The sequence below is a fragment of a genome, unplaced genomic scaffold (genome assembly GCF_019419815.1).
Source record: "Pyrus x bretschneideri cultivar Hongxiangsu unplaced genomic scaffold, Pyrus_bretschneideri_v1 Contig2, whole genome shotgun sequence".
NCBI classification, from domain to species: domain Eukaryota; kingdom Viridiplantae; phylum Streptophyta; class Magnoliopsida; order Rosales; family Rosaceae; genus Pyrus; species Pyrus x bretschneideri.
Genome location: NW_025999501.1, coordinates 12,992,728 through 13,013,984, shown reverse-complemented (window position 1 = coordinate 13,013,984; position 21,257 = coordinate 12,992,728). Strand labels below are relative to the sequence as shown.

The 21,257-nt window shown below is 35.1% G+C and overlaps 3 protein-coding genes across 4 annotated transcripts; 1 reads left to right on the top strand and 2 right to left on the bottom strand.

Moving 5' to 3' along the window:
- Positions 1-3,111: 3,111 nt before the first annotated feature.
- Positions 3,112-9,244, bottom strand: LOC103949392 (delta-1-pyrroline-5-carboxylate synthase). The gene is given in 22 exon segments (XM_009360503.3): positions 3,112-3,454; positions 3,572-3,642; positions 3,724-3,790; positions 3,988-4,056; positions 4,174-4,324; positions 4,597-4,675; positions 4,792-4,895; positions 4,977-5,073; positions 5,146-5,232; positions 5,356-5,442; positions 5,613-5,702; positions 5,882-5,959; positions 6,056-6,220; positions 6,381-6,395; positions 6,397-6,467; positions 6,470-6,531; positions 6,688-6,965; positions 7,514-7,675; positions 7,785-7,887; positions 7,992-8,095; positions 8,235-8,306; positions 8,782-9,244. Coding segments are annotated over 22 exon segments (2,151 nt in total). The 5' UTR covers positions 8,842-9,244; the 3' UTR covers positions 3,112-3,375.
- A 3,374-nt stretch (positions 9,245-12,618) lies between these two features.
- On the top strand, positions 12,619-16,241 carry LOC103949393 (uracil phosphoribosyltransferase). Of its 2 annotated transcripts, none has more exons than XM_048582956.1 (12): positions 12,619-12,802; positions 12,919-13,014; positions 13,245-13,323; positions 13,841-13,899; positions 14,009-14,086; positions 14,397-14,478; positions 14,785-14,833; positions 15,126-15,187; positions 15,381-15,448; positions 15,691-15,746; positions 15,827-15,874; positions 15,971-16,241. In XM_048582956.1, exons 1-12 carry the CDS (start codon positions 12,629-12,631, stop codon positions 16,020-16,022), a joined length of 903 nt encoding a protein of 300 aa, XP_048438913.1. In that variant the 5' UTR covers positions 12,619-12,628; the 3' UTR covers positions 16,023-16,241. The 2 variants fall into 2 exon arrangements, with proteins under 2 accessions (XP_048438913.1, XP_009358780.2); XM_009360505.3 differs by having other exon boundaries at positions 12,622-12,802; positions 12,922-13,014.
- A 1,219-nt stretch (positions 16,242-17,460) lies between these two features.
- On the bottom strand, positions 17,461-17,751 carry LOC125476867 (glycine-rich cell wall structural protein-like). The gene has a single exon (XM_048583438.1). It carries the CDS (start codon positions 17,749-17,751, stop codon positions 17,461-17,463), a length of 291 nt encoding a protein of 96 aa, XP_048439395.1.
- Positions 17,752-21,257: the final 3,506 nt, after the last annotated feature.

Genomic DNA, 21,257 nt, shown 5'->3' with positions numbered 1-21,257 from the left:
GATATCAACATAAATTTGCTAAAAAATGTTTTTCTTTAGGGTTTAGCATTATAAAGAAGATCAACGTCGGATCTGAACTTAGAGACAAATTGTATTTGGATTAACAATAGAAGTAGGCACATTTTTAAACCAGACAGAAGACTGGTTAAGAGTATGTCTTACTGAAGCAGACATATCTGATATTATATTTGACTCACAATAGATGACTCAAAGATACTTGAGAAATTTACTTACAGCTAAAACAGGTGTAAGATTTTTATTTTATTTTTTCTCCTTTTTATTTAATTTCAGTTTTTATTAACTAAATTTATAAAATGTGAATAATGGCACGACATTACACGAAAGGGAAAATAGACAAAGGGAGGCAAAGGATTTAATGGCACGACATTACATGAAAGGGAAAATAGATAAATTTGCTAAAAAATGTTTTTCTTTAGGGTTTAGCATTATAAAGAAGATCGTTGGATCTGAACTTAGGGACAAATTGTATTTGGAGTAACAATAGAAGTAGACACATTTTTAAACCAGACAAAAGACTGGTTAAGAGTATATTTTATTGAAGCAGATTTATCTGATATTATATTTGACTCACAACAGAATAGATGACTCAAAAATACTTGAGAAATTTATTGATAGCTAAAATAGGTGTCATATTTTCCTTTTTTTCTTTTCCCCTTTTACTTAATTTCAATTTTTATTAACTAAATTTGTAAAAGGTGAATAATGGCATGACATTGCATGAAGGGGAAAATAGAAAAAGGGAGGCAGAGGATGCAGTTCCTCCAGCGCTAGCCCTGAGAGTAGCCCAAGTAGGCGCCCGCCTAGGGCTCCCATTTCGAAAGGGCTCCTAAAAAAATTTTATATCCTGTAATTAACATATAAATACAAAAAAACAAGTAAAAAAAAAAAATATCATGATTCATTTGATAGTGCAGTGGAAATGTTGTGGCTTCATTTTTCTTTGGGGTGTTGAGTTCAAAACATGAAGGTGCCTTTCAGTCACTAGATTTTTCTTGTTTTTCAAATTTACTGCCAATCCATATGTCCAACTCCCAATACATTTGTCCAAATACATATAAAGTTATAAAACTCAAGTCTTTAAACCAACTTCCAATTCTCTCCATTTCTATTGAATGTTTAAATCAACTATCATATGGTCTTAAAGATTGTACTTTAAGGTAATCAAAATTTTGAATTTCTATTTTTCTTTTCAATAACTTTTTATTCAATGGATTATTTTAATATTCGATTCATTAGTGTGAAGTTAATTTTAGAAGGGAAAAAAAAACACAAATAAAACAATTGGCGTTGAATTTATTATACTCGTCAATCAAGTTTTATTGTTATTTACTCTCTTGATCATCAAGTTTTATTGTTCTCCACTCTCAATCTTAGACTCTTGATTGCAAACATTTAGTACATTTATGTCTAAAAATGTGAATTGTGTAATGTTTGTATATTTATTTTCTTTTGATATTAATTTTTAATTATATTTGATGTGAAAATAGAACTTTTTTTGCATTTAGAGAATTTTTTTTTTATACAAATCAATATACAAAGAACCAGAGATCAGAGAAGTTTAGGGCCCCACTTCGAAGGCTCGCCTAAGACCCCTAAATGCTCACGGCCGACCCTGAGTTCCTCCTCATTATTTTCATAACTACATTGTCCAAAGCTCTCTCCTTTGTCTGTTAGATTCGGAAAGACTCCTTCACCATGCAACAGATCGTTTCCAGCCTCAAGGGCCTCGGAATTTAAAACTTTTTCAACGGAATTGTGCCTTTTAAATGACCGTTTCTATCACCGTGCTGCAATTCTTGTCTTAATTTCTTATCTAAACATATCTTGAATTTTATGAGTTAATCAATATATTCCAGTTACTTGTCATCAAACCAGCCCTTCTTCTAAATATGATTGTCGTCACATATGATTGTCGTCACATATCATATGAATCCTTTTAAAAGAAAAAAAAAAAACCAAAAAAAAAAAAGATCAAATAAAATCAGATAAAGATGAAAGAGAGAGATAACAACCATCTTATTTCTTAGTATGATTTTTTCCACTTCAAAATCCTTAGAATTTCTAAAGCATAATTGTCTTCTCTTTTTTCCTTTTTTTTTTCGACAAACGATAGTGTTAGTGAGTTAAATAATTAGTTGTTGTCACTTATATTACAGTCTAGTGGTATTTCTCTTCACTTGTAAGTGAGATGTCTTAGGTTAGATTATTGCCAAAAGCGAAATTGAACCATATTATTGCTAACCCATTGTGAGGCTAAGTCCACCCTTCCCCTTAGTGTAAACCTAAATTTTTAGCTCAAAAAATTTAAGTTCTAATCCAAAAATAGTTTTCCTCCTCCAATGGTTTTGATTTAAAATTTTAGCCGTAGATTATTTAAAGATTGAATTTAAGCTATTTTTTTTTCGGTAACATTTTTTTTAAATAATATTTATGTAGATTATCTTAATTTATTTTTATGAACATTTTAACATAACAATATTAAGATTCCAATAAATAATAAAAAATCACTAAATTTAAAAACATTTTTATTTAAATAAAATAAATTCTTTTAGCCGTTGGATTTAATTTGGACCATTAGATCTTTTTATTCACCGTTAAATTTGTCATATTCGATCTCAGTTGTTGGATGTAAAATATTTATAAATTGAAATTGAAAAAAAAAAGTTTGAATCTAGACCATTGGATCAACCAACGGTCAAATCACCAACACTGTCAGATCAACAAAGAGTCGTAGTGGGAAGATTTGGTGGCCCACAAAGTTGTCAGTGGTTGGCCCCACCCGCCACATCTTTGTTGCGTGCAAAGGCGTGAGGCACGTTAGTGCACCTTGCATAAGAAAATTGTTTAAAACCTAAATTTTAGATTTTAACCTAATAGTTAAAGATGATCTTAGAGAAAGGGAAAGCGGTGGAGATCAAACCTGTATCATGGCGTATAAATATGATTGTTTTCCGCCACAACGGTAAAGCGACATTTGCTTTCTTTTATAATTAGAGAGGTTTTTAAGTTAGTGCACTTAGCACTTGGAAAGTTCAAAGTTTCTCTCTGCACGTATTGATCAAAGAACAAAAATAATAAAAACTCAAAGGATTAATATAAGACTCTCTCTAATTATTCATGATTAAGACGATGATTACATGAAGCCCCCCTTAATTATTCCAGCTAATAAAAAAATCTGGCAAGGGGATAACCGTCGATTTTACACGACAATACAAATACATAAGAATATTTCTGTGGAGCAATCGAACTCCTATGCTGTCATTTGATAAGATATATGTAGAAACTAAGGCTAACAGATGACCATAGGTGTTAAATCTGTAAGTTGTCTGCTACAAAAGCTTTTAATTGAGATGTTTAGGAACTAAGCAGGTCCTTGTGGGTGTACTCGACTCCTCTATCCGCGTCTACAATATGCCCGTTCCCTCTCAGAATCCTGCATTTTGTTACGCAAACAAAGGATGATCGCGCAACAAGAAACAATCAGCATGCTCAAAATTCTAAGGAAATAGAAAGAGAAATTAGAAATAAAGGTAATGCAGGATTGATATACCATCTTGTTGTTAGCAATCCTTCAACTCCTACAGGACCTCGAGCATGAATCCTGCTCGTACTTATCCCTACCTGTTCATCCACCAGATCAGTGACAAATGAGTGGAAGAAGAAAATGTAACTCAAAGACGGAACTATTTTGGGAGCACTTACTTCTGCACCGAGTCCAAATCGCGCTCCATCACAAAACCTTGTACTCGCGTTATGAAAGACCGCAGCGCTGTTGATGCAATAGTATGACCATCAAGATGTGCGACATTCAGAAAATTTTGTGTAAAACCATTAACATATGTAGCCACATTATTAGAAAATATCGTTCATATTTTTCGCAAAGAAAATATGGATCGGGAAACCAATGAGAAATGCTCTAGTTTGTCCTGTTCTGTAAGACGCTTTGCACACGTGAAACATCCTTACCTGTCGACTTGAGTTAGGAAAATTTTAGCAACTTGACCATCTTCAGTGACGATGCAATCAGTATGAGAACTGCAAAACAGGGGATGTGGAGAGGAGAGGCAATAAAGTTAGAGAAATCGCCGGAAAATAATCAGTACAGCAATGATACCTGAAAAAGGAAGATATGAAATATGTGAATGTGTATACCTTCCATGTTCATGAATGTGGTCAATTGCAGCGTTCACATCATCAACGATTTCAACTGAGCAAGCCATTGAACTGTACTCGTAATGGAATGAGTCTGTCTCTGGAAGGTGTAACGCAGTTGCTGCCCTAGGTCCACCATATAAGCTAACACCTGCAACCGACTTGATTTCGTCAACTTATAGTCGTTACCAATGTTTGGAAATGAAAAATGTAAATAGATTGTATCCATGGGAACAGAACCATAGTTCCGAGGTCCTAGGATAGGAACAAACAAAGGTTTAGTCGCGGCCTTATGAATAAGTTTATCACATTGTTAGGCATCAAAATATTTTTTTCGATTTCAATTAGAAAAGAGGTTACTATACAGATATATTTTATAAACTTTCCAGCAGTTTGTTGATAGAAAAGCACACAGTGTCATACCTGAATTTTTGAGTTCTGAAATTATCTGCTTAAACCCGCCATTGTCACTCAACAGATCCTTGTGTACAAGAAGTGTTTCCTGAGAAAGAGTGCAACATGTTAAGACATGCAGTACGGCAAGTTCCAAAGTCAGATACAGCTAAATAAATGGACGTGCATAAACGATCAGGCATGCATAGCAAAAAGTGAAATTACCATCGCATTGCAGGCAGCAGGGTAGTCTACTTTTGCATCCAGAACAATTCGCTTCGCCATATCCAGATTAGCGAACTTGTCAACATAAACGTGACAAATCCCATCTGTGCATCAAAATCAGCAGTTTACTAGTAATTCTAGTTTGCAGTGGTACGGTATTACATTGCCAATACTATTTCTCTTACCGGCATGACCAAGAACAGGTATCTTAGTTGACTCCTTAATTTTAGAAACAAGCTTATTGCTGCCTCTAGGGATGACAAGATCAATCACATCATCGAGCTGCAGCAAAACAATTTGTTTAGAATTCATCGTTCTGAAAAACCATAAACAGTTATAAGTTTCTGTACGCACCTTAAGCAGGTCAGGAATCTCGTCTCTTGTATTCACAAGTCCGATAAGTTTGCCACCAACAGGTTCTGGGATTGCTGAGCTGATGACCTGCAAAAGGAAGGACGTAACCAAGCCAACGCAAATTAGAAACGTGTCAATGCAGAGAAAACCATGCTCCTGAATTTTTACTTTGTAAATAATAGTAAAAGGACAGAATCTAGAGTCTCAAACCTTGTGCAAGATTGCATTTGATCGCTTGGCTTCTTTCCCACCTTTAAGCAGAAGACCATTCCGGCTTTGAATTGCTAACGCAGCTATCTGTTGAACCATTTGGAAGAGAAACGTGTTGGTAAACTGATCAAGAAACTACCAGTGTGAACAAAATCAAGAAAACGTCAATAACCAAAACAAGACTGTAAGACTGCAAATTTCTGCATGCTTAGATGCTTAAGGAGTCAGGAGTATAAATGGAGTGGATATTTGTATACCTGAACAAGGGCATCCGGCCGAGACTCAAACACAACTAAGAGAACACCCAAAGGACATGACAGTTTCTCCAAGACAAGCCCTTCTGCAAGCTGCATGTAAGAGCAGTTGTAAAATTGTCAAAAGTGAGTTCCAGTGCAGAGGGAAAACGGTTTATCAAAAGGGCTACGATTAACAATTAGTTTTGTGTAAATTAAATCATTAAAACTCTAAACCTGTCCCATATGTGTTCATTAATACTGAATCAGAAGAACAAGAAAAGTGTCCTGACCTCAGTCTTCTTTAGAACACGGCCAATGGGCTCTTCCATGTCAGCCAGTTTACGTATAGACTTTGCAAGAGCAGAAATCTGTAGAGACACATTAAATACAAAATAAGAAGATTTCAGTCCAACCGGAGTGATGCAGGTTTTAACTTCAACTACACAAGTAGCTAAACTGCATACCTTCCCAGGCTTTAGGGCTAAACGCGATATTAGGGCCTTCTCATATCCAACCTCCTGAGCAGCAGCAACATCAGCTTCATTCGCAGCTATAATTTCACCTTCATTTGCCTCCAAGGCATCAGCTACGTCGAGCAAAATTTTCCTCCTCTCTTGAGATCCTAGAGCCTGCAAGGCAAATAATTCAAATCAGATGTTCAATCTCTCAACTTAACCACTTACTCTATATCCAACTTCTTGAAGAATACTTCAATCTCTACATTAGGAACCTCAAGCTTCATTGAAAAGGAAAAAAAAAAACAAAAAACAATTTTATGACGACAATTACTCGGAACTGTCTAGACTGCTTCCTGCGCTGCAACAGCCATGTCACGTGCACCTTCTTCCTTAACTACAGTCCACAAATGTGCATCTGATGAAATACAGTGCCAATGCGGTCTCCACGAAGCACTTTCTTTATGTTGTCTGTGTCATAGCCACTGTAAACAAAATACAAAACTAGTTTAGCACCAACAAACTATTGCAGTATGCCGGAAAATTCCAGTGAATACGCCAGATAATGTTTCGATTCCCACAGGCAAAAAAAAATACAAACTGGTTATTGTATATCAAAACAAGCAGACAATAGAATTTACCTAGTGATAACAACAGGGATTCCACCATAAGCTGCACACACAGCAGCATTGACTTTAGCTGTCATACCGCCTCTGCCCACCCTTGACTTGTCGCCAAATGTTATTTCTCCCTGATGTTTCTCTTTCACGTAAGTATGGATTAACTTTGATTTTGGGTCCATAGGAGGACCGCTATAGAGGCCCTCTACATCGCTTAACAAAACTAGAAGGTCAGCTTTTAGTTCCAGAGCCAATAGACCGGCCAAACTGTCATTGTCCCAAAATATGCCAGAAGAATCCTGCAAACATAACTTCCATTCAGAAGCAACAGATGTATATTTTGACAGAAGGAAAATTACGCGCCCGTCTGGTAACATTTGCATTTCTAATTTTCATTTGTTTGTTAAAGCTAAAGAGATGGAAGGAAAATGCACATCATAAAGTCGCGAGGGAGACGAGAGATTGTAGAGGTGAGGAAGAAATGAACGGAAATGTATAAAACCTTAAAAATAAAACTGCTCAAAATTATTCGTCGTATCTAGTTTGTAGTTTTTATTTTATGAATCATTCTACATCTATCATCTCTCTTCTCACTTAATCTCACAATTTCCCTTCGCCGTTTTTAATTAAAAACAAAAACCGAAAATCAGAAACAAAAATCTTACCAAACGGGCCTAAGCAGTTCATGAGATTTGTTTTCAAGGGAAAAAGACTGGGAGAGGGACAAAAGCATGAAAGTTGCACAACACACAACCAAGAACATAGGCAGTATAAACCCATATGCCAATCAAAAGGCCTATGAAAACAAATTCAAACAAAAAGTATAGGAACAAGGGGATTTGCATACCTCGTATGGAGCTTTCCTAGTACTAACAGCGTCATTTTCGTTGAAGATTGGAATGACCCTCAGTTTTAACAGCGACTTCACAGTTTCAGAAAGTTGCTTTCTGAAAGCTTCATCCCTAAAAACGCTATCCGTCACAAGAAGTTGCGAAGAAGTCACATCAAGCTGCAATTCAAAGAAAGCCAAAATTGTTGAAGTGACGAGGGGCAAGTCTGAAACTACATATTAAAAAATTGTAATCCTAAATGATACTGCAAGAAGATTATAGTCTTGCCTGGCTGAACATGGTATCATAAAGAGCCATGAGACTACTCTGTCCAACAGCTGCACAAGCCTTCCCATCAAAATCATTTTGTGGATTTTGGAGATCAGCAAAGCTGCAAAACAAGGCATTAACTTGTTTCAGGCACTTTTGTTTCGCGAATTCAATGCCAAAAATTCGACAAACAACTGAGAAATTTACGCGTCTTTGCATATAAACCTGCTATTTGCCAATCTCCGGTATCTCAGCCTTTGACGGCCAAGACCAACAGCTCCTGAAGTCACCAAAATAACTTCATACCCCTGGGAATTTATATCTTTAAGCTGCAAATATCCCATTCAAGTATGTCATCACTTATCAATCTCAGATACCATTTTTTTTAGTCAGTCTAAAATATGAAACAGTGCATACAAATCAACAAAATTGGAGATCTTCCTCCTAGTTCTGGAACCAGTTACATACCTGCTCACAGAGAGCACCTAGTCTGCCCAATGCTAATCTTCCATCACCGCGAGTGACCACAGCTGTTCCGACCTTCAAATCCGAACAAACAAGCGAGCAAATTGGCATAAAAATCAGAAAAGCATCATCGACAATTTCCAAAAATAAAGACTCAGATCAACCGAAAGCGAAAATCCTATACAACCCAAGTTCTCTTTTTTTTTTTTTTTTTTTTTTTCTCTAAACTTTTCCTCTTCAACTTACATGTTATTGAACATATTGGGATTTAACATATTAGTCATATTAACTGATATATTAGTCATATTAACTAATATATTTATAAAAACAAAAAAAAAAAAACAAAAAAAACAAAAAAAACAGAAAAGCGGTCTGCAAATTGGCTCAGACAAAAGCCTCATATGATCATCACCAAAACAAACAAAAAAGGCCCAAATACGTAACAGAGTGTGATATATATTTGTTTTCACAACTCAAAATCAATATTTATATGTACATGTATACAGACACACACACACACACATACATAATGATGAAACGGGGGGTGTACCTTAACAACGATACGCTTGACATTCTTGATAAAAGCTCTCGTAGGATCCACAGAGTCCATGTTTGCCTGCTCGATGGAGTTTTACTGGACTGGGATCTCACCAATATGCACAGAAAACAAAACCCAGGTTTTCCTTCTTGGCCTTTTGGTGTTGGCCAATGGAAAGCTAACAGCAGCTTATCAAAGAAGCAGAGAGGGAGAGGGAGATAGGGGAGAGAAAAACCGAGAAACCCAGAGACCAAGGAGAGAACCAAAACAAACCTGAAACAAAACAACTACTGACCCCCTATATATTAGTTAAAAAATAACACAAACTCTGTGAAAAATCGACAACGTCGAAAAAAACAAAATTAAAATAAAATAAAGTTCTTGAGAGAGTATAAAAAGGGAACAAATTTTTGTAAAATATCGGCTGGGGAGTGAAGTCTCGGCCGAAAAACGAGGACGAGACGCCACGTACCCGTGGTTGCCTGGGGACGAACTTATTTTGCGTTGTGTGTGAAGAGAGTCACGTGAAGGTGAAGGAGTGGAAAGGTAAAAGAAAAGACCAAAAGCGCGTCGGGACGTTGTTTACGTGATCGAAAGCAAAAGAAAGATCGCACGTCAACTCTGTTTGGTTTATATGATTGAGACATTTTGTTTAAACTAGAAACAAGACATTAACAATTTGCCACATATTTTTTGAGAGCGAAACCAAACGCAATCATGTCACAAATTGTCAAGTCTTAATTTAGATGTATTATGATTTACGTGACTAATTTATGCAGCGTTGTTATAATTTTTGTATATGTTTACGCAATTTATAAACTAGAGTATCTATTATTTAATAAAGACATAATGACATACTTGAGTTATATATTACAACAGAGTGAGCCACATAGTGCCACTAATTTATGTGACTAATCTATGTGATAGTGGTATGGTTGTAATAGTTGATACGAAATTTATACACTATGATATCTAATAAAGACGGAAGGCCGTACATGAATTGGATGCTTCAGTTGAGGGAGCAACGTGGTGCTATTAATTTACATGAAATATCTATGCAACATTGTAACTTTTATGGCTAATAGTTTTTCCAAACTACATAATTTATGCGTGAATTGGTAACTTTACGTGGCGGTGCTTCAACCACCAAAAAATTTATGCTCGACTTATTAGGTCTGTTAATGAATTAGGACTATATAAATGATATGTTTAGCATAAATGGCATATACACTATGAGATAATTCATTCCCAACATTTGTGCAAAATGATTATTGTGAATATAAAGTTATTAATTCGAACGAATAACTTTAAACTAATATGGAAATAAGAGACGGGAACAATTATCGAGTGTCTATTTTCAATGGTTAAATTGTGTACAAAGAATATTAACAGTATACAGCTAAATATCGTATTTATTGTTAATTCGAGTAAATATTCTAACATACAACATGATATATGATATTTTTTCAACAAATCAAGTCTATTATATTGATGTAGTCAACTTGGTTACGTCTAGGTATAAAATATGATGATTATTTCAATCAATTAAATTTATTGCCATGATCTAAATTTGCATGACTATTATTAGTGATGAATTGTTTTGGTGGATAAGTCTTTCACTCCAACACACAATGAGTAATATTCCGGAAGACTAGTTTTTTTTGAACCAATGAGTAATGTTTGATTTCTACCAATCTTCCTTTCCCTAACAACTAACAATTTAACCCATTAACACTATCATTTATAAAAATATAATCAACACCTTGTTATCATGTTTTGATGAAATTTAAGTCGAACTAAACCGAAGTTTGTGCTTGTTCAAAGAATGAGTTGAGCAACCACTTAATACGTACTACGATCTAGTAGTATTCCTCTTTACTTGTAAGTGAGAGATATTAGGTTCGATTCTCGCCAAAAGCGAATTTGAACCACATTATTGCTAGCCCATTATGAGATTAAACTCACTCCCACCCCTCTTAGTGTAAGATAATATTGTCTGTTAAAAAAATAAATAAAAAAGAATGATGTAAGCAAAGCCAATCAAAAGATCATGTTTAGTTAAAAAACAAGCACGTGCTTGACAATAAATTATCCAAGCCGAGTTTGGGCTTGAAATTACGTAACTTTTACAAGTTTGAGGACGAAGAATATCATTTAAGTCAAGATTGAGTACCTTGGTTCTGCCAGGTTAAACTCATTCCCAGTCCACATTATGTTTAACATAAATCTTAAATAGTGAATTCTAACTTCAAATCGACTTATCATAAACTTCAAAATGAGGTCTTTTCTAAACACAAATATTAATCTTTTTTTTTTTTTTTTTTTTTAAAGATGGATGAAGGGAATTGCTGGGTCCTTGTACCCACATCAACCTTTTGTTTTTTTTTTGGTTAAAAGTAGATTTTGGCCTCAACCCACTTGATTGCAATGGATTTGGGATTATTCGATTTTAAGATTCGAACCTCATAAATTATTATTTTTGTGTATCAAAATTCAAAAAAGTAAAAAGCTCAAGTAGCAAACAAAAGCAGATGAACCCGATTTCTAGCAAGTCCGAATCCTCCACGATCCCTCAAAGTTCACACTACAGGGCCGACCCACGTACCTCATGTTTTATCAAGTACCAAGTGTTCAAAACCAAATTAAACTTGAATACTCTTTTTTAAATTGTTACCTCGTCATCTAATGCACTGTATATGTACAACTCTTTTGGTTGAATGAGCATTCTCTCCTCATCTCTTTGTAAAGATAATAGAGATTCTCAAATTATATCCGTTTATCGTATATCGTGCGGTTAGAAATTATTTTAAATAGTTTTATTTAAAATTAAATATAAATAGTACTTGACGAAAACTGATCGCACGATTTATGATGAACAGACACGATTTAAGAATCCGGAGAGGATCCTCATTTCTTTTTGTTAAGTTCAATTGTTACCAAGTCACCCCTACCATCATTGACCTCACACTTGCTACTGCGTCCCCTTTTTATTTTATAAAGGGCTAATTCCGGAAGTGCCTTTGAATATCTGAAAGCACTTATAGAAAAAATATTTTGAAAATCAATAATTAATTTATTGCAAGTTAATATTGAAAAAAAAAAAATTGAAATGCTTTACTTAAGTGCTTTTAGAACCCAAAAACATTCTGTGAAAGCACTTTTAGTCTTCAAAAATTATTTTTCAAACGAACATAAACTCTTATATTAAGTATCATATTTTTCATTTGATATTTGATACATAAAAGGGAGATATAGTGGGTGTCAAATAAGGCGATTCATTTTTCTTTCAAATCCTTTTGAGGATAAAGTATACGGAAAACTATTGAAAAAAAACTTGAAAACTTTGAGTTTTAACGAAAATGACAAAAATGTATTGTAAGTGAATAGTACCATGATTGATTTTTTAAAGTAAAAATGTAATTTTTCGTTAAAATAAACAATATCGAAAACTTTTCGTTAAAATTCTCTAAGTATAAGCTGAAAAAGAGTACTTAGGAGAACGACATTGACTTTAACCAAAAGTGACCCAAACTATACTACTAATTCTAACGACAAGAACGTCCTAATATTTGCTATTTTCATGCAGGACAATGCACCGAACCCTAGAACAAGATAAAACGCAATGCCGTTATTATCTCCAAACCCAAACCCAAAAGCCCACGGACCTTATTTGGGCTGCTTGATAAAAAAGGATTAGTATTCAAATTTCTCGTGTCCGAAACCGAATCGGAAAGTCCACGGGCCACAATTGAGCCGACGGATAAATCTCCACCCAGGCCCGTGGGCCAAACGGCACGCGTTTCGTGGAGCCAAATCATCTCGATCTTTCCTTTTCGGTTTGGAGTTAAAGAGTCCCTCCATGTCTTCTGCACCAATCTATCCAATCCTAATGGCGTGCCGTATTAATTTCTCTCTCCGGTGTCCCTCCTCCGAAACGCCGCGTTTCGGTTCCACTTGTCGCCTCCAAAACCCTAGCTCCTCTCTCCTACTTAATCTCGCTCCCGCCTCTTCTTCTTCTTCGAATCCCAAAAAGGTAAAGGTCCTCGCTTTTTCCTTTTTAGCTACCAAAAACAAAAATGGGAATAAATCCGCCATTTTTTTCCCTCTCTCTCGGTGTTTTAAGCATTCAACCGGGTTTTTTTGAACCAGAAGATCTCATATTCCGGGACGCGGCGGCGCAGGTCCGTTGCGGTGAAGTCTCAAATGGCCACGGAGGAGAAAGTGGCTTCCGGGAACAGAATGCTTGTTAGTTCACTGTTCACTTTTCACCCTTATTCTCTGTTTGGTTCCTGATTTATTAAAATTCTATGAATTTTGATATTTTAAAGTCGTTTTGTATGTTTAAAATTTGCTGCCAAATTCTGGGTGAATTTTAAGAACTGGGAATATATAATGCTGTCAAAATTTGCGACGTGGTGTGTGAATAACTGAATATTATGCTGAATTCAAAGGCTTGATTGGTTTTTTTTTTCCAGGTTTTCGTGCCACCGCACCAGTTGATCAAGCATTGGGTTTCGGTTTTGAGAAATGAGCAAACCCCTTGTCCGATTTTTCGTAAGTTTCAAATTTGTTTTTCTATTCTACGTAATGTGAATATTTGAGTGGATTTGAAGTAGCTTGATTGTTGAACTCTTTGTTACCCTCTAACACTCTGTTTGGATTAACGAGCTTGAATTAAGATTACCAAGGAATCCAAAATGACGGAATTAGAAATGATGGCATTTTATTTTGTAGAATTTATGAATTTTCTTGTTTGGTTAAATCTAAAAGAATAATTGAATATGAATAGTAGAATATTTTATTTTTAAACTCTGACTCATAGAAATTTGGAAATGACACCTATTTACATGGAATTTAAACTTAGGAATTGGAGGTCTCGAATTCCAAGTTTTTTCTTTCCAAGCGGAAATTCTAAATTTCTTTGTTTATGAATCCAAACAAGGAAATTGGTGCGTGTCAATTTATAAATTTCAACTTTTGTCAAAATTCCTAATTCATTTCTCTCATCCACACATAGTGTAAGTGTTTGTTTTTTATTTGCTTACGAGGCATTGACGTTCGTATGCTTTAGGAAATGCCATGGCTGAGTTGGGGAGGCTTCTTATGTATGAAGCTTCAAGAGATTGGCTGGTTAGTTTTTCGTAATTTACACTCACACATCCACAACCGCAATGATTTTGAGGATTACATTCTGTTTTCATTAGATGAAGCAATTTTGCTTTGTTTCTTTAAATTTCAGCCTACGGTAACAGGAGAGATTCAATCACCAATGGGTGTCGCATCAGTTGAATTTGTAGATCCAAGGGAGCCTATTTCGGTTAGTTTTAGTATTAATTTTGTGCATTTTTCATGTAAAGATGTTGCTTCCTGTATATTTGAATTGCGATAGCATATTATATAGAATTGCTCCATTTTCATTTGGTGGTTGAACATCCGGTTCACTTGTTCAGGATGTATCGAATCGGCAAGAATTTATGTCCCCTTGAATTTTCATATTTTGGTAGTTGATTATGGTTTTCTATTAATGTTTAGATTGTTTCTGTGGTGGTCTTATCATGGTACTCTCACTAAGCAGATCAGTGCAGACGATTATTATTTTATTTGATGTTTTTTTTTTCGTATTGCAGGTTGTTCCAATTTTGAGAGCTGGTCTAGCTCTTGTAGAACATGCATCGTCAATCTTGCCAGCCACAAAGACGTACCATCTTGGTAAGAAAGGTTCATGCATTGTTCACTATACAGTTGAAGTAAACAAAAATGTTTGGCGTGTATTGAAATCTTGTTATTATAAGTTTATAGCCATGAATGACTGCAATATCTTCTGGTCATAAGGTACAAGTGAAATATTTGTTATCATTTGGTGCTATGATGTAAACACTCAATTTTGTTTGCTTTTTGTTTAATTAATTTTTTTGAAGTTCATGAAACTTATCTTGTATAATCTGTTTGATAAATTTTGTCAAACTGAGCATGTTTTGAACTCATCTATGTATATTAATTGTTTTACGAATCTAGGGTTAAGCAGAGATGAGGAGACACTTCTACCAACAGTATATCTGAACAAGTAAGCGTTCCTTGCCTAAACTTGTTTTCCTGTTCGTGTTCTTACCTCTGGCTTTCGGTGCTGGTGGGAGTTAATTTCCAAACCTCTATGTTATTAGTTGCAGCAACTTAATAGTAGATTTTCAAGTGCTTTGATAGAGTATGAACAAATGAAATGCACCCAACTCATTGTGAATTTCGTAGTCCATACGTAATCTTAGGGCTGGAAAGTTCAACATAAGGTGGTTACGTTTATGAATACCCTATCTATATGATAATTTTGGGAGTGACCCTTCATGTGATCTTCTTCGTAGGTTACCTGACAATTTTCCGGAAGGCTCTCGAGTATTTTTGGTTGACCCAATGCTAGCAACAGGTATTATTAGTATACTTGTGACAGTATCTGAATTTTCATTTCTGAGTATTTAGGATTAGTGAACCCTCTTCAAGTGTCCATGTGCTGTATTCTTTCTTTCCATCATGAGCACAACTAGTAAATTTTATCAACGAATAAGCTTAGCCCCAGTTCTATGGTATTTCTCAATTTATTTCTTTTTCTTCAATTTCAGGTGGCACAATAGTAGCTGCTTTGGATCTTTTAAAGGAACGCGGGCTTGACAACAAGCAGATCAAAGTGGTAAATACCATAGATGCACTTCTGTGTTTGAAACTTTGTCCCTAAATTTACATAAATATAGATATCTTAATATGTAAACATATTTGTCAAACTAGCCTATTGAAGTTTTATGTTGAGGCAATTTACAGTTGCTTATTCCATTTGACGAACTGTTCTCGCCTCCAGTGAGATAAGCTGGTTAATTTAATCTGATTTCATTGTTTCATACACCGCTAAGCCTAAGATAATCTGTCATGTCATAGATATCTGCTGTAGCTGCGCCCCCAGCACTTCAAAAGCTGAGCGAGAAGTTTCCAGGGTAATAATAATGTCAATCAATGATTACAGTTTGGAACGAAACTTAGCATTCCTTAACTCTGCTTTCGTTTATTTTTACAGGCTTCATGTATACACTGGAATTATTGATCCTACCGTAAACGAAAAAGGGTAAGTACGTTGCGCTCCCATTGATGTTGTAATGCTGCTAAAGTGATGAATGTTGAACTGTTTAACATATTTTACCTACGCTCGTGCTGATTTCAGGTTTATAATCCCTGGACTGGGTGATGCTGGAGACCGCAGCTTCGGTACATAAAGTGAATACTCAAGTGTGCGGGGATCTGTTTTTAGTTTGTACTCGTGCAATTTTGGAATGTTGAGCTTATTGATAGCAATGGTTTTTGAGATTGTTTTTGTCAACGGGTTATACGGTTGATTCATTTGCAAGATTTGGTATTGAGAAAATGTGACCAGAATTGATTCTGTATAAAACAATTTACGTTATTGTTTTTAAAGAAATTAAAATTCGGTACGATTTTTTTTTCCGTATTTTTAGACTGATTAAAGTGCTTTTATCAATAGCCGGTTTAGCATTTTCTGTTAATTCAAATTACATGTCATTATTGTATTTTCTGTTAATTATTAATTTTTGAATTTATCCTTTTAGTTGTTTGATGAGTTCTTTTTCCTTATTTAGTGGGGATATTAGTTATTAACTCAATCAGAGCGGTGATTACAAAATCGCAACGAACCAAACGGTGAGTATTATTTACCAGGTTTCCATCTTAATTTCTAGTACTGTATATTATTTATCCTTTCTAGTACTGCGTATGACTTCGCATAATATTATTATTACTATTTCTTGACAGACGAATTCAAAGCTTAATATTATATTATTATTATTATTATACTTTTCTCTTTGTAGTTAATATACTGTGACTTGATATAATCAAAATAGAGGAGGAAAACGCGGTTATGAATAATCAAAACAGTAAAAGTTTGCTAAGACGGCTTTCCCTATATGAATTCATATTATTACAAGGAAAGGTATTATATTTAGATATACAAAATTACACAGTACTCTATCAGTGATGGAGTTTAACAAATAAAAGTAGAATTAATTTTATTTGTGTGTCGATGTAGCATTATTAATTTGTGAGAGTACTTGCTATACGTTAAAATATGACTTTTTTATTTATAAGAAACAAAAAATTACAAGAGTCTCTAAAACAACCAAAAGCAAAACAATCCCATAGCCAAGAGCTTTCAAATCCGATTATTAGCAGAATTCTAACCAACAACATCTACAACATTTGCCACAAACTTTGCCTCTTTATAAACATGGCGAAAGAAAATGTCCACCAACTGGCAGAGTCATCCTCTCAATAGAATATTTGAATAATGAAACTTATACAGAAGAATATAGCAAATCTCTGAATAGAGTATTTGAATAATGAAACTTATACAGAAGAATACTGCAAGTCGGAACTCGGAAAATACTAGGAAGATCATGTTTTTTAGACTATATTTTCTAAACCACGTGATGTGATGTTTGATGGTTGAATTCTTTATTTAATGATTTAAAGAAGAAGTTCAACTATCAACCGTAACATAATGTGGTCTACAAAATATGGTTTGAGTAGATGGTTTCTCTAGCATCACCTTTACAAATCTGAATCAGACCTAGTATCAAACTAACTGCTAAAAGCAAGACAACAAACTAGGGCACCATATGGTGAGAAATGAATTTGCTTTCAACATGCACTGCTACCAAGTCCTCCTCCTGCTCCTCCTCCGCCACCACCAAAATCAGCTCCACCGCCACCAAAATCAGCTCCACCACCATGGGCTCCACCGCCAAAGTCTGCTCCGCCATGGAAGCCTCCTCCTGCAGCATGATTATGACGATGGTGATGAAGACTACCACCAGAAGTTCCTCCACCACCAAAGCCTACCGAGGTACGTCCTCTACAAAAAAAACCTAACGCAGTAACTACAGCCATTCCAACGAACACAACAATCAGGAAGATTTCCCAAGGCTCCATATTTATCTACTATTGTCTGCTTGATGCTCCCAACGTTCTCCCTTTTATAGACCAACATTTACTAAAACGTTTGCTTAATGATTCAAGGTTGAATTTTATTAAATTAGTTTCAAATTAACATGTGTTAGTTTGAATAATATAACCATTGACTAGTGGTCGAATGGACAAGTCAAACGCGCGCGGTTACGCAAACCATAACCAGAAGAGCGCGTATATAATGATTTTGGCTCCATTTGGAAGTTTTTTGTAGGGGGTCTTCGTAACATGACAAGTATCCGTGTGCGGATCAAATACTATATTATATATAGGGGTGGATTGTCTGCCATCTCATTTTCATACTCTTTTCATGCCCTCCTGTGATGTGTGGTCACGGATAAATTACGTCAACATTTTATATTAATTTTTTTTTTTATAGAAATAAGAAAACAAAATGTAATAAGAATATAAAATATTGACGGGCATGAAGAAAGTATAGAAATGAGAGGGAGACAATCCACCTCCATTATATATATGATTGGTCGATCGTACGAGAAGAGTTTTGCCAGGTCTGTTGGTGTAGATATGTAGATGGGATTACGTGTGCAAGTATTATTGTTACTTTCGAGTCTTTGACAGCTATACGTATAACGATTAATGTTCCAAATATGTAATTGGCACTCCATGATTTGGGTTATGCTTACGTAACAATTACTCATGCAAGTCCATTTAGCAATTTTCACGCAACCTTTGGATGAACGGACTCCAAATCCAGAATATTAGTAAGGCGTAATGGTTTTTTTTTTTTTTTTTTTCGGTTACAAAGGGACCTAAAGCCCAAGTAGAATCACTAAACAAAGAAAAACATCATGCTCATTGGGCTTGCGCAAACAACCCGGGTCCTAGCAACCCCGAAAATATCATCTAGGAGTAAATCAACAATTGAAGCAGGAGGGTCATCCAACATAATAGATAATACAGTCTAGGTCCAAATAAAAACTTAGTTTTGCCAAGCCATCAACCATCATATTCCTTTCTCTATAAACATCACTAAGATCACATTGCTCAAATTTGAGCAATCAAGTGATGACAGTCATATTAACAAAGAAGCCAAGAGTGCAAATCATTTAAAGAGTGACACTGAAGCAGCAGAGTCAAATTCAACAAGTATCTTCATAACATCCTTATCTAAAGCCATTTTCAGACCATTGAACGGTTTGTTTACTCAAAAACTTTATACCCAAAACTTAGTAAGATATTAAAAGAAGCATAAGAAAAAAAAATGAATTTCGAATGTATTGCATGTGGTTCTTTGAAGTACATTCTGCATTTGGTTAGCTTTTGTAAGAAAATTGACCGTGTCATCAAATCCAGAATTTAAAGCCCCAATACATATTCACTAACTCTTTTTAGTACGACAATGATATATAATTATTTGGGTATAAACAACTCCCATTGGGTAATGGTAATTAGTTGAAACTGCGATGAAGTACATATTTTCATCGAGACACACTTAACTAGTTATATTTTCATTACTTGAGACGTATTTATTAATCACCTTGTATTTTAATTCCATCTAAGTGAATATGTTGAATGGTGTTGTAAGGGGGGAAGACAATTCATTGGTGCTAGCAGTGTCCTCAAAAATTCGTCAGGGGCATGGATTTTTTATTTTTGTGCTAATCTTGGTCAAGGTGAGATTCTCTGTGTTGAAGTTTGGAGTGTTTTTTTATTGAGCTGCAATTTGCATAAAATAATGGAATTAAGAAGATTATGGTGAAATCGAATTCTGCACTTGCAGTACAATTGGTTTCAAATGTAAAAGTGGATAATTACCCTCTGGGAAGTTTGGTACTAAATTATAGTACCCTTATGCACCAAAGTTGGTCTTGTAAAATTTCTCATCTTTACACTGAATTTTTTTTTGTTACTGATGGTTTAGCTTGTTTAGATTTATCATGCAATTTGGGTCAAGTCTTTTTGAGCAAGCTCATCCTTTTGATCATCTGGTACTAATTGTAAATATAATTAGGGTTTCCTGTTCTCGTGATTTAAATGGAGCCCATATGGTAACACCTCAAATGACTAGCATGCAGCTAGATGGATTTGATTTCTACTTTTCTTACATTAAGTCACATGGGAACCCCTCAATGTCTCCCCAGTTCCAATCCCTATGACCATTGATTGAAAGTGTCTCATGTAATGTTAGAGAAACTAAATTTGTAGATTAAATCTTGTAAACTAAATGACATAAAAATTGATGATTAGATTGTTGATTGACGTGCTTATTTTTTGTTAATGACACATCATTTAATTTATAAATTTAATCTACAAATTTAATTTATCTAACATTACTCTCTTAATTAATAGTTGACGAGGGCAGAACGTTCTAATCATATGTTGATGAGAAGGCCCACCTAATTAGGCATAAGAAAATACTAATTAAATTTGCCTATTATATGGACAAATGGAGACAACCCAACATTATTACAATCGGAATTGAAATTACCAGATCAGATCCTAAAAAAGTAATAGAATAAGAAAAGAAAAAAGAGCATCATGGTAAGTTTAAAGGCCGGATCCTTCTCGCAATCATGTCTGTTCATCGTATATTATACGGTCAGTTTTTGTTAAATATTATTTATATTTGAATTTTAAATTTTAAATGATTTGTAACCGTACGATGTACGATGAATAGATACAATTACGGAATCTCTAGAATCCTTAGGAAAAGGATCCGACGAGGATCCTTTTCCAAGTTTTAATAGCTGAAGAGAAGCGTCAATTAGTCAACAAATTACTTGGAAAATAACCAACTACAAGAGTACTAATATTTTATATCTGACTTCACAATATACATGAGATTTAGACACTTGAGTTTAACCCGCATCCTTGAGTCTGGTTTAAATTGGCGAGTTGCAAATATTTAGTTAACAAAATCTGATTATGAGAAATGATAAAATGAATAAAAATTATCAATTTGTGAGGACTGTTCCGAAGGAGCCTAACGAATTCGTAATTGGAATTAGAAGATCTCTTTTAATTGATTTCAACCTTGTTAGTAGCAATTATGTTTTACTGTAGCACAAATGACATGATATATAGGGCTCTCATAACAACCATGTATTTAATGTGCAGACCTTCGTATTTTAGAGCAAGAAGTAAGGGGCAAACAGTCAAATCTTAGAGACTCTCGAAAACCCTAATTCACTTCTTTCTACACTAAAACAGCTGGTCTTAACCATGGAAAAGCTAAAAGGAGAGAACAGGGATGAAGAGAGGGGGCGGGGGATTGAGGAAAAGAATGTACTAAATATTCAACAAACGGCCCCAGCATCGCAGCTAATGCAGGCGTTTCCGGAGCTTCCATTGGCATTTAGGCGAGGATTGGAACCGAGGCAGAAACATATCAGACCTAACACTACTATGATACAGCATGCCGTCCCTATGCCTGCTGCCAAGTACAGAAAATGCTTCATGATATTGACTCTTCCGAATTCCGATATTAACCGGCGATCCTCCTCCTCCCT

Coding starts and splice junctions, on each gene's coding strand:
- LOC103949393 (XM_048582956.1), top strand. CDS start 12,629: ATGTCTTCTGCACCAATCTATCCAATCCTAATGGCGTGCCGTATTAAT. Junction 13,900..14,008: donor AAGCTTCAAGAGATTGGCTG/GTTAGTTTTTCG, acceptor TTTAAATTTCAG/CCTACGGTAACAGGAGAGAT. Junction 15,188..15,380: donor TGACCCAATGCTAGCAACAG/GTATTATTAGTA, acceptor CTTCAATTTCAG/GTGGCACAATAGTAGCTGCT.
- LOC125476867 (XM_048583438.1), bottom strand. CDS start 17,751: ATGGAGCCTTGGGAAATCTTCCTGATTGTTGTGTTCGTTGGAATGGCT.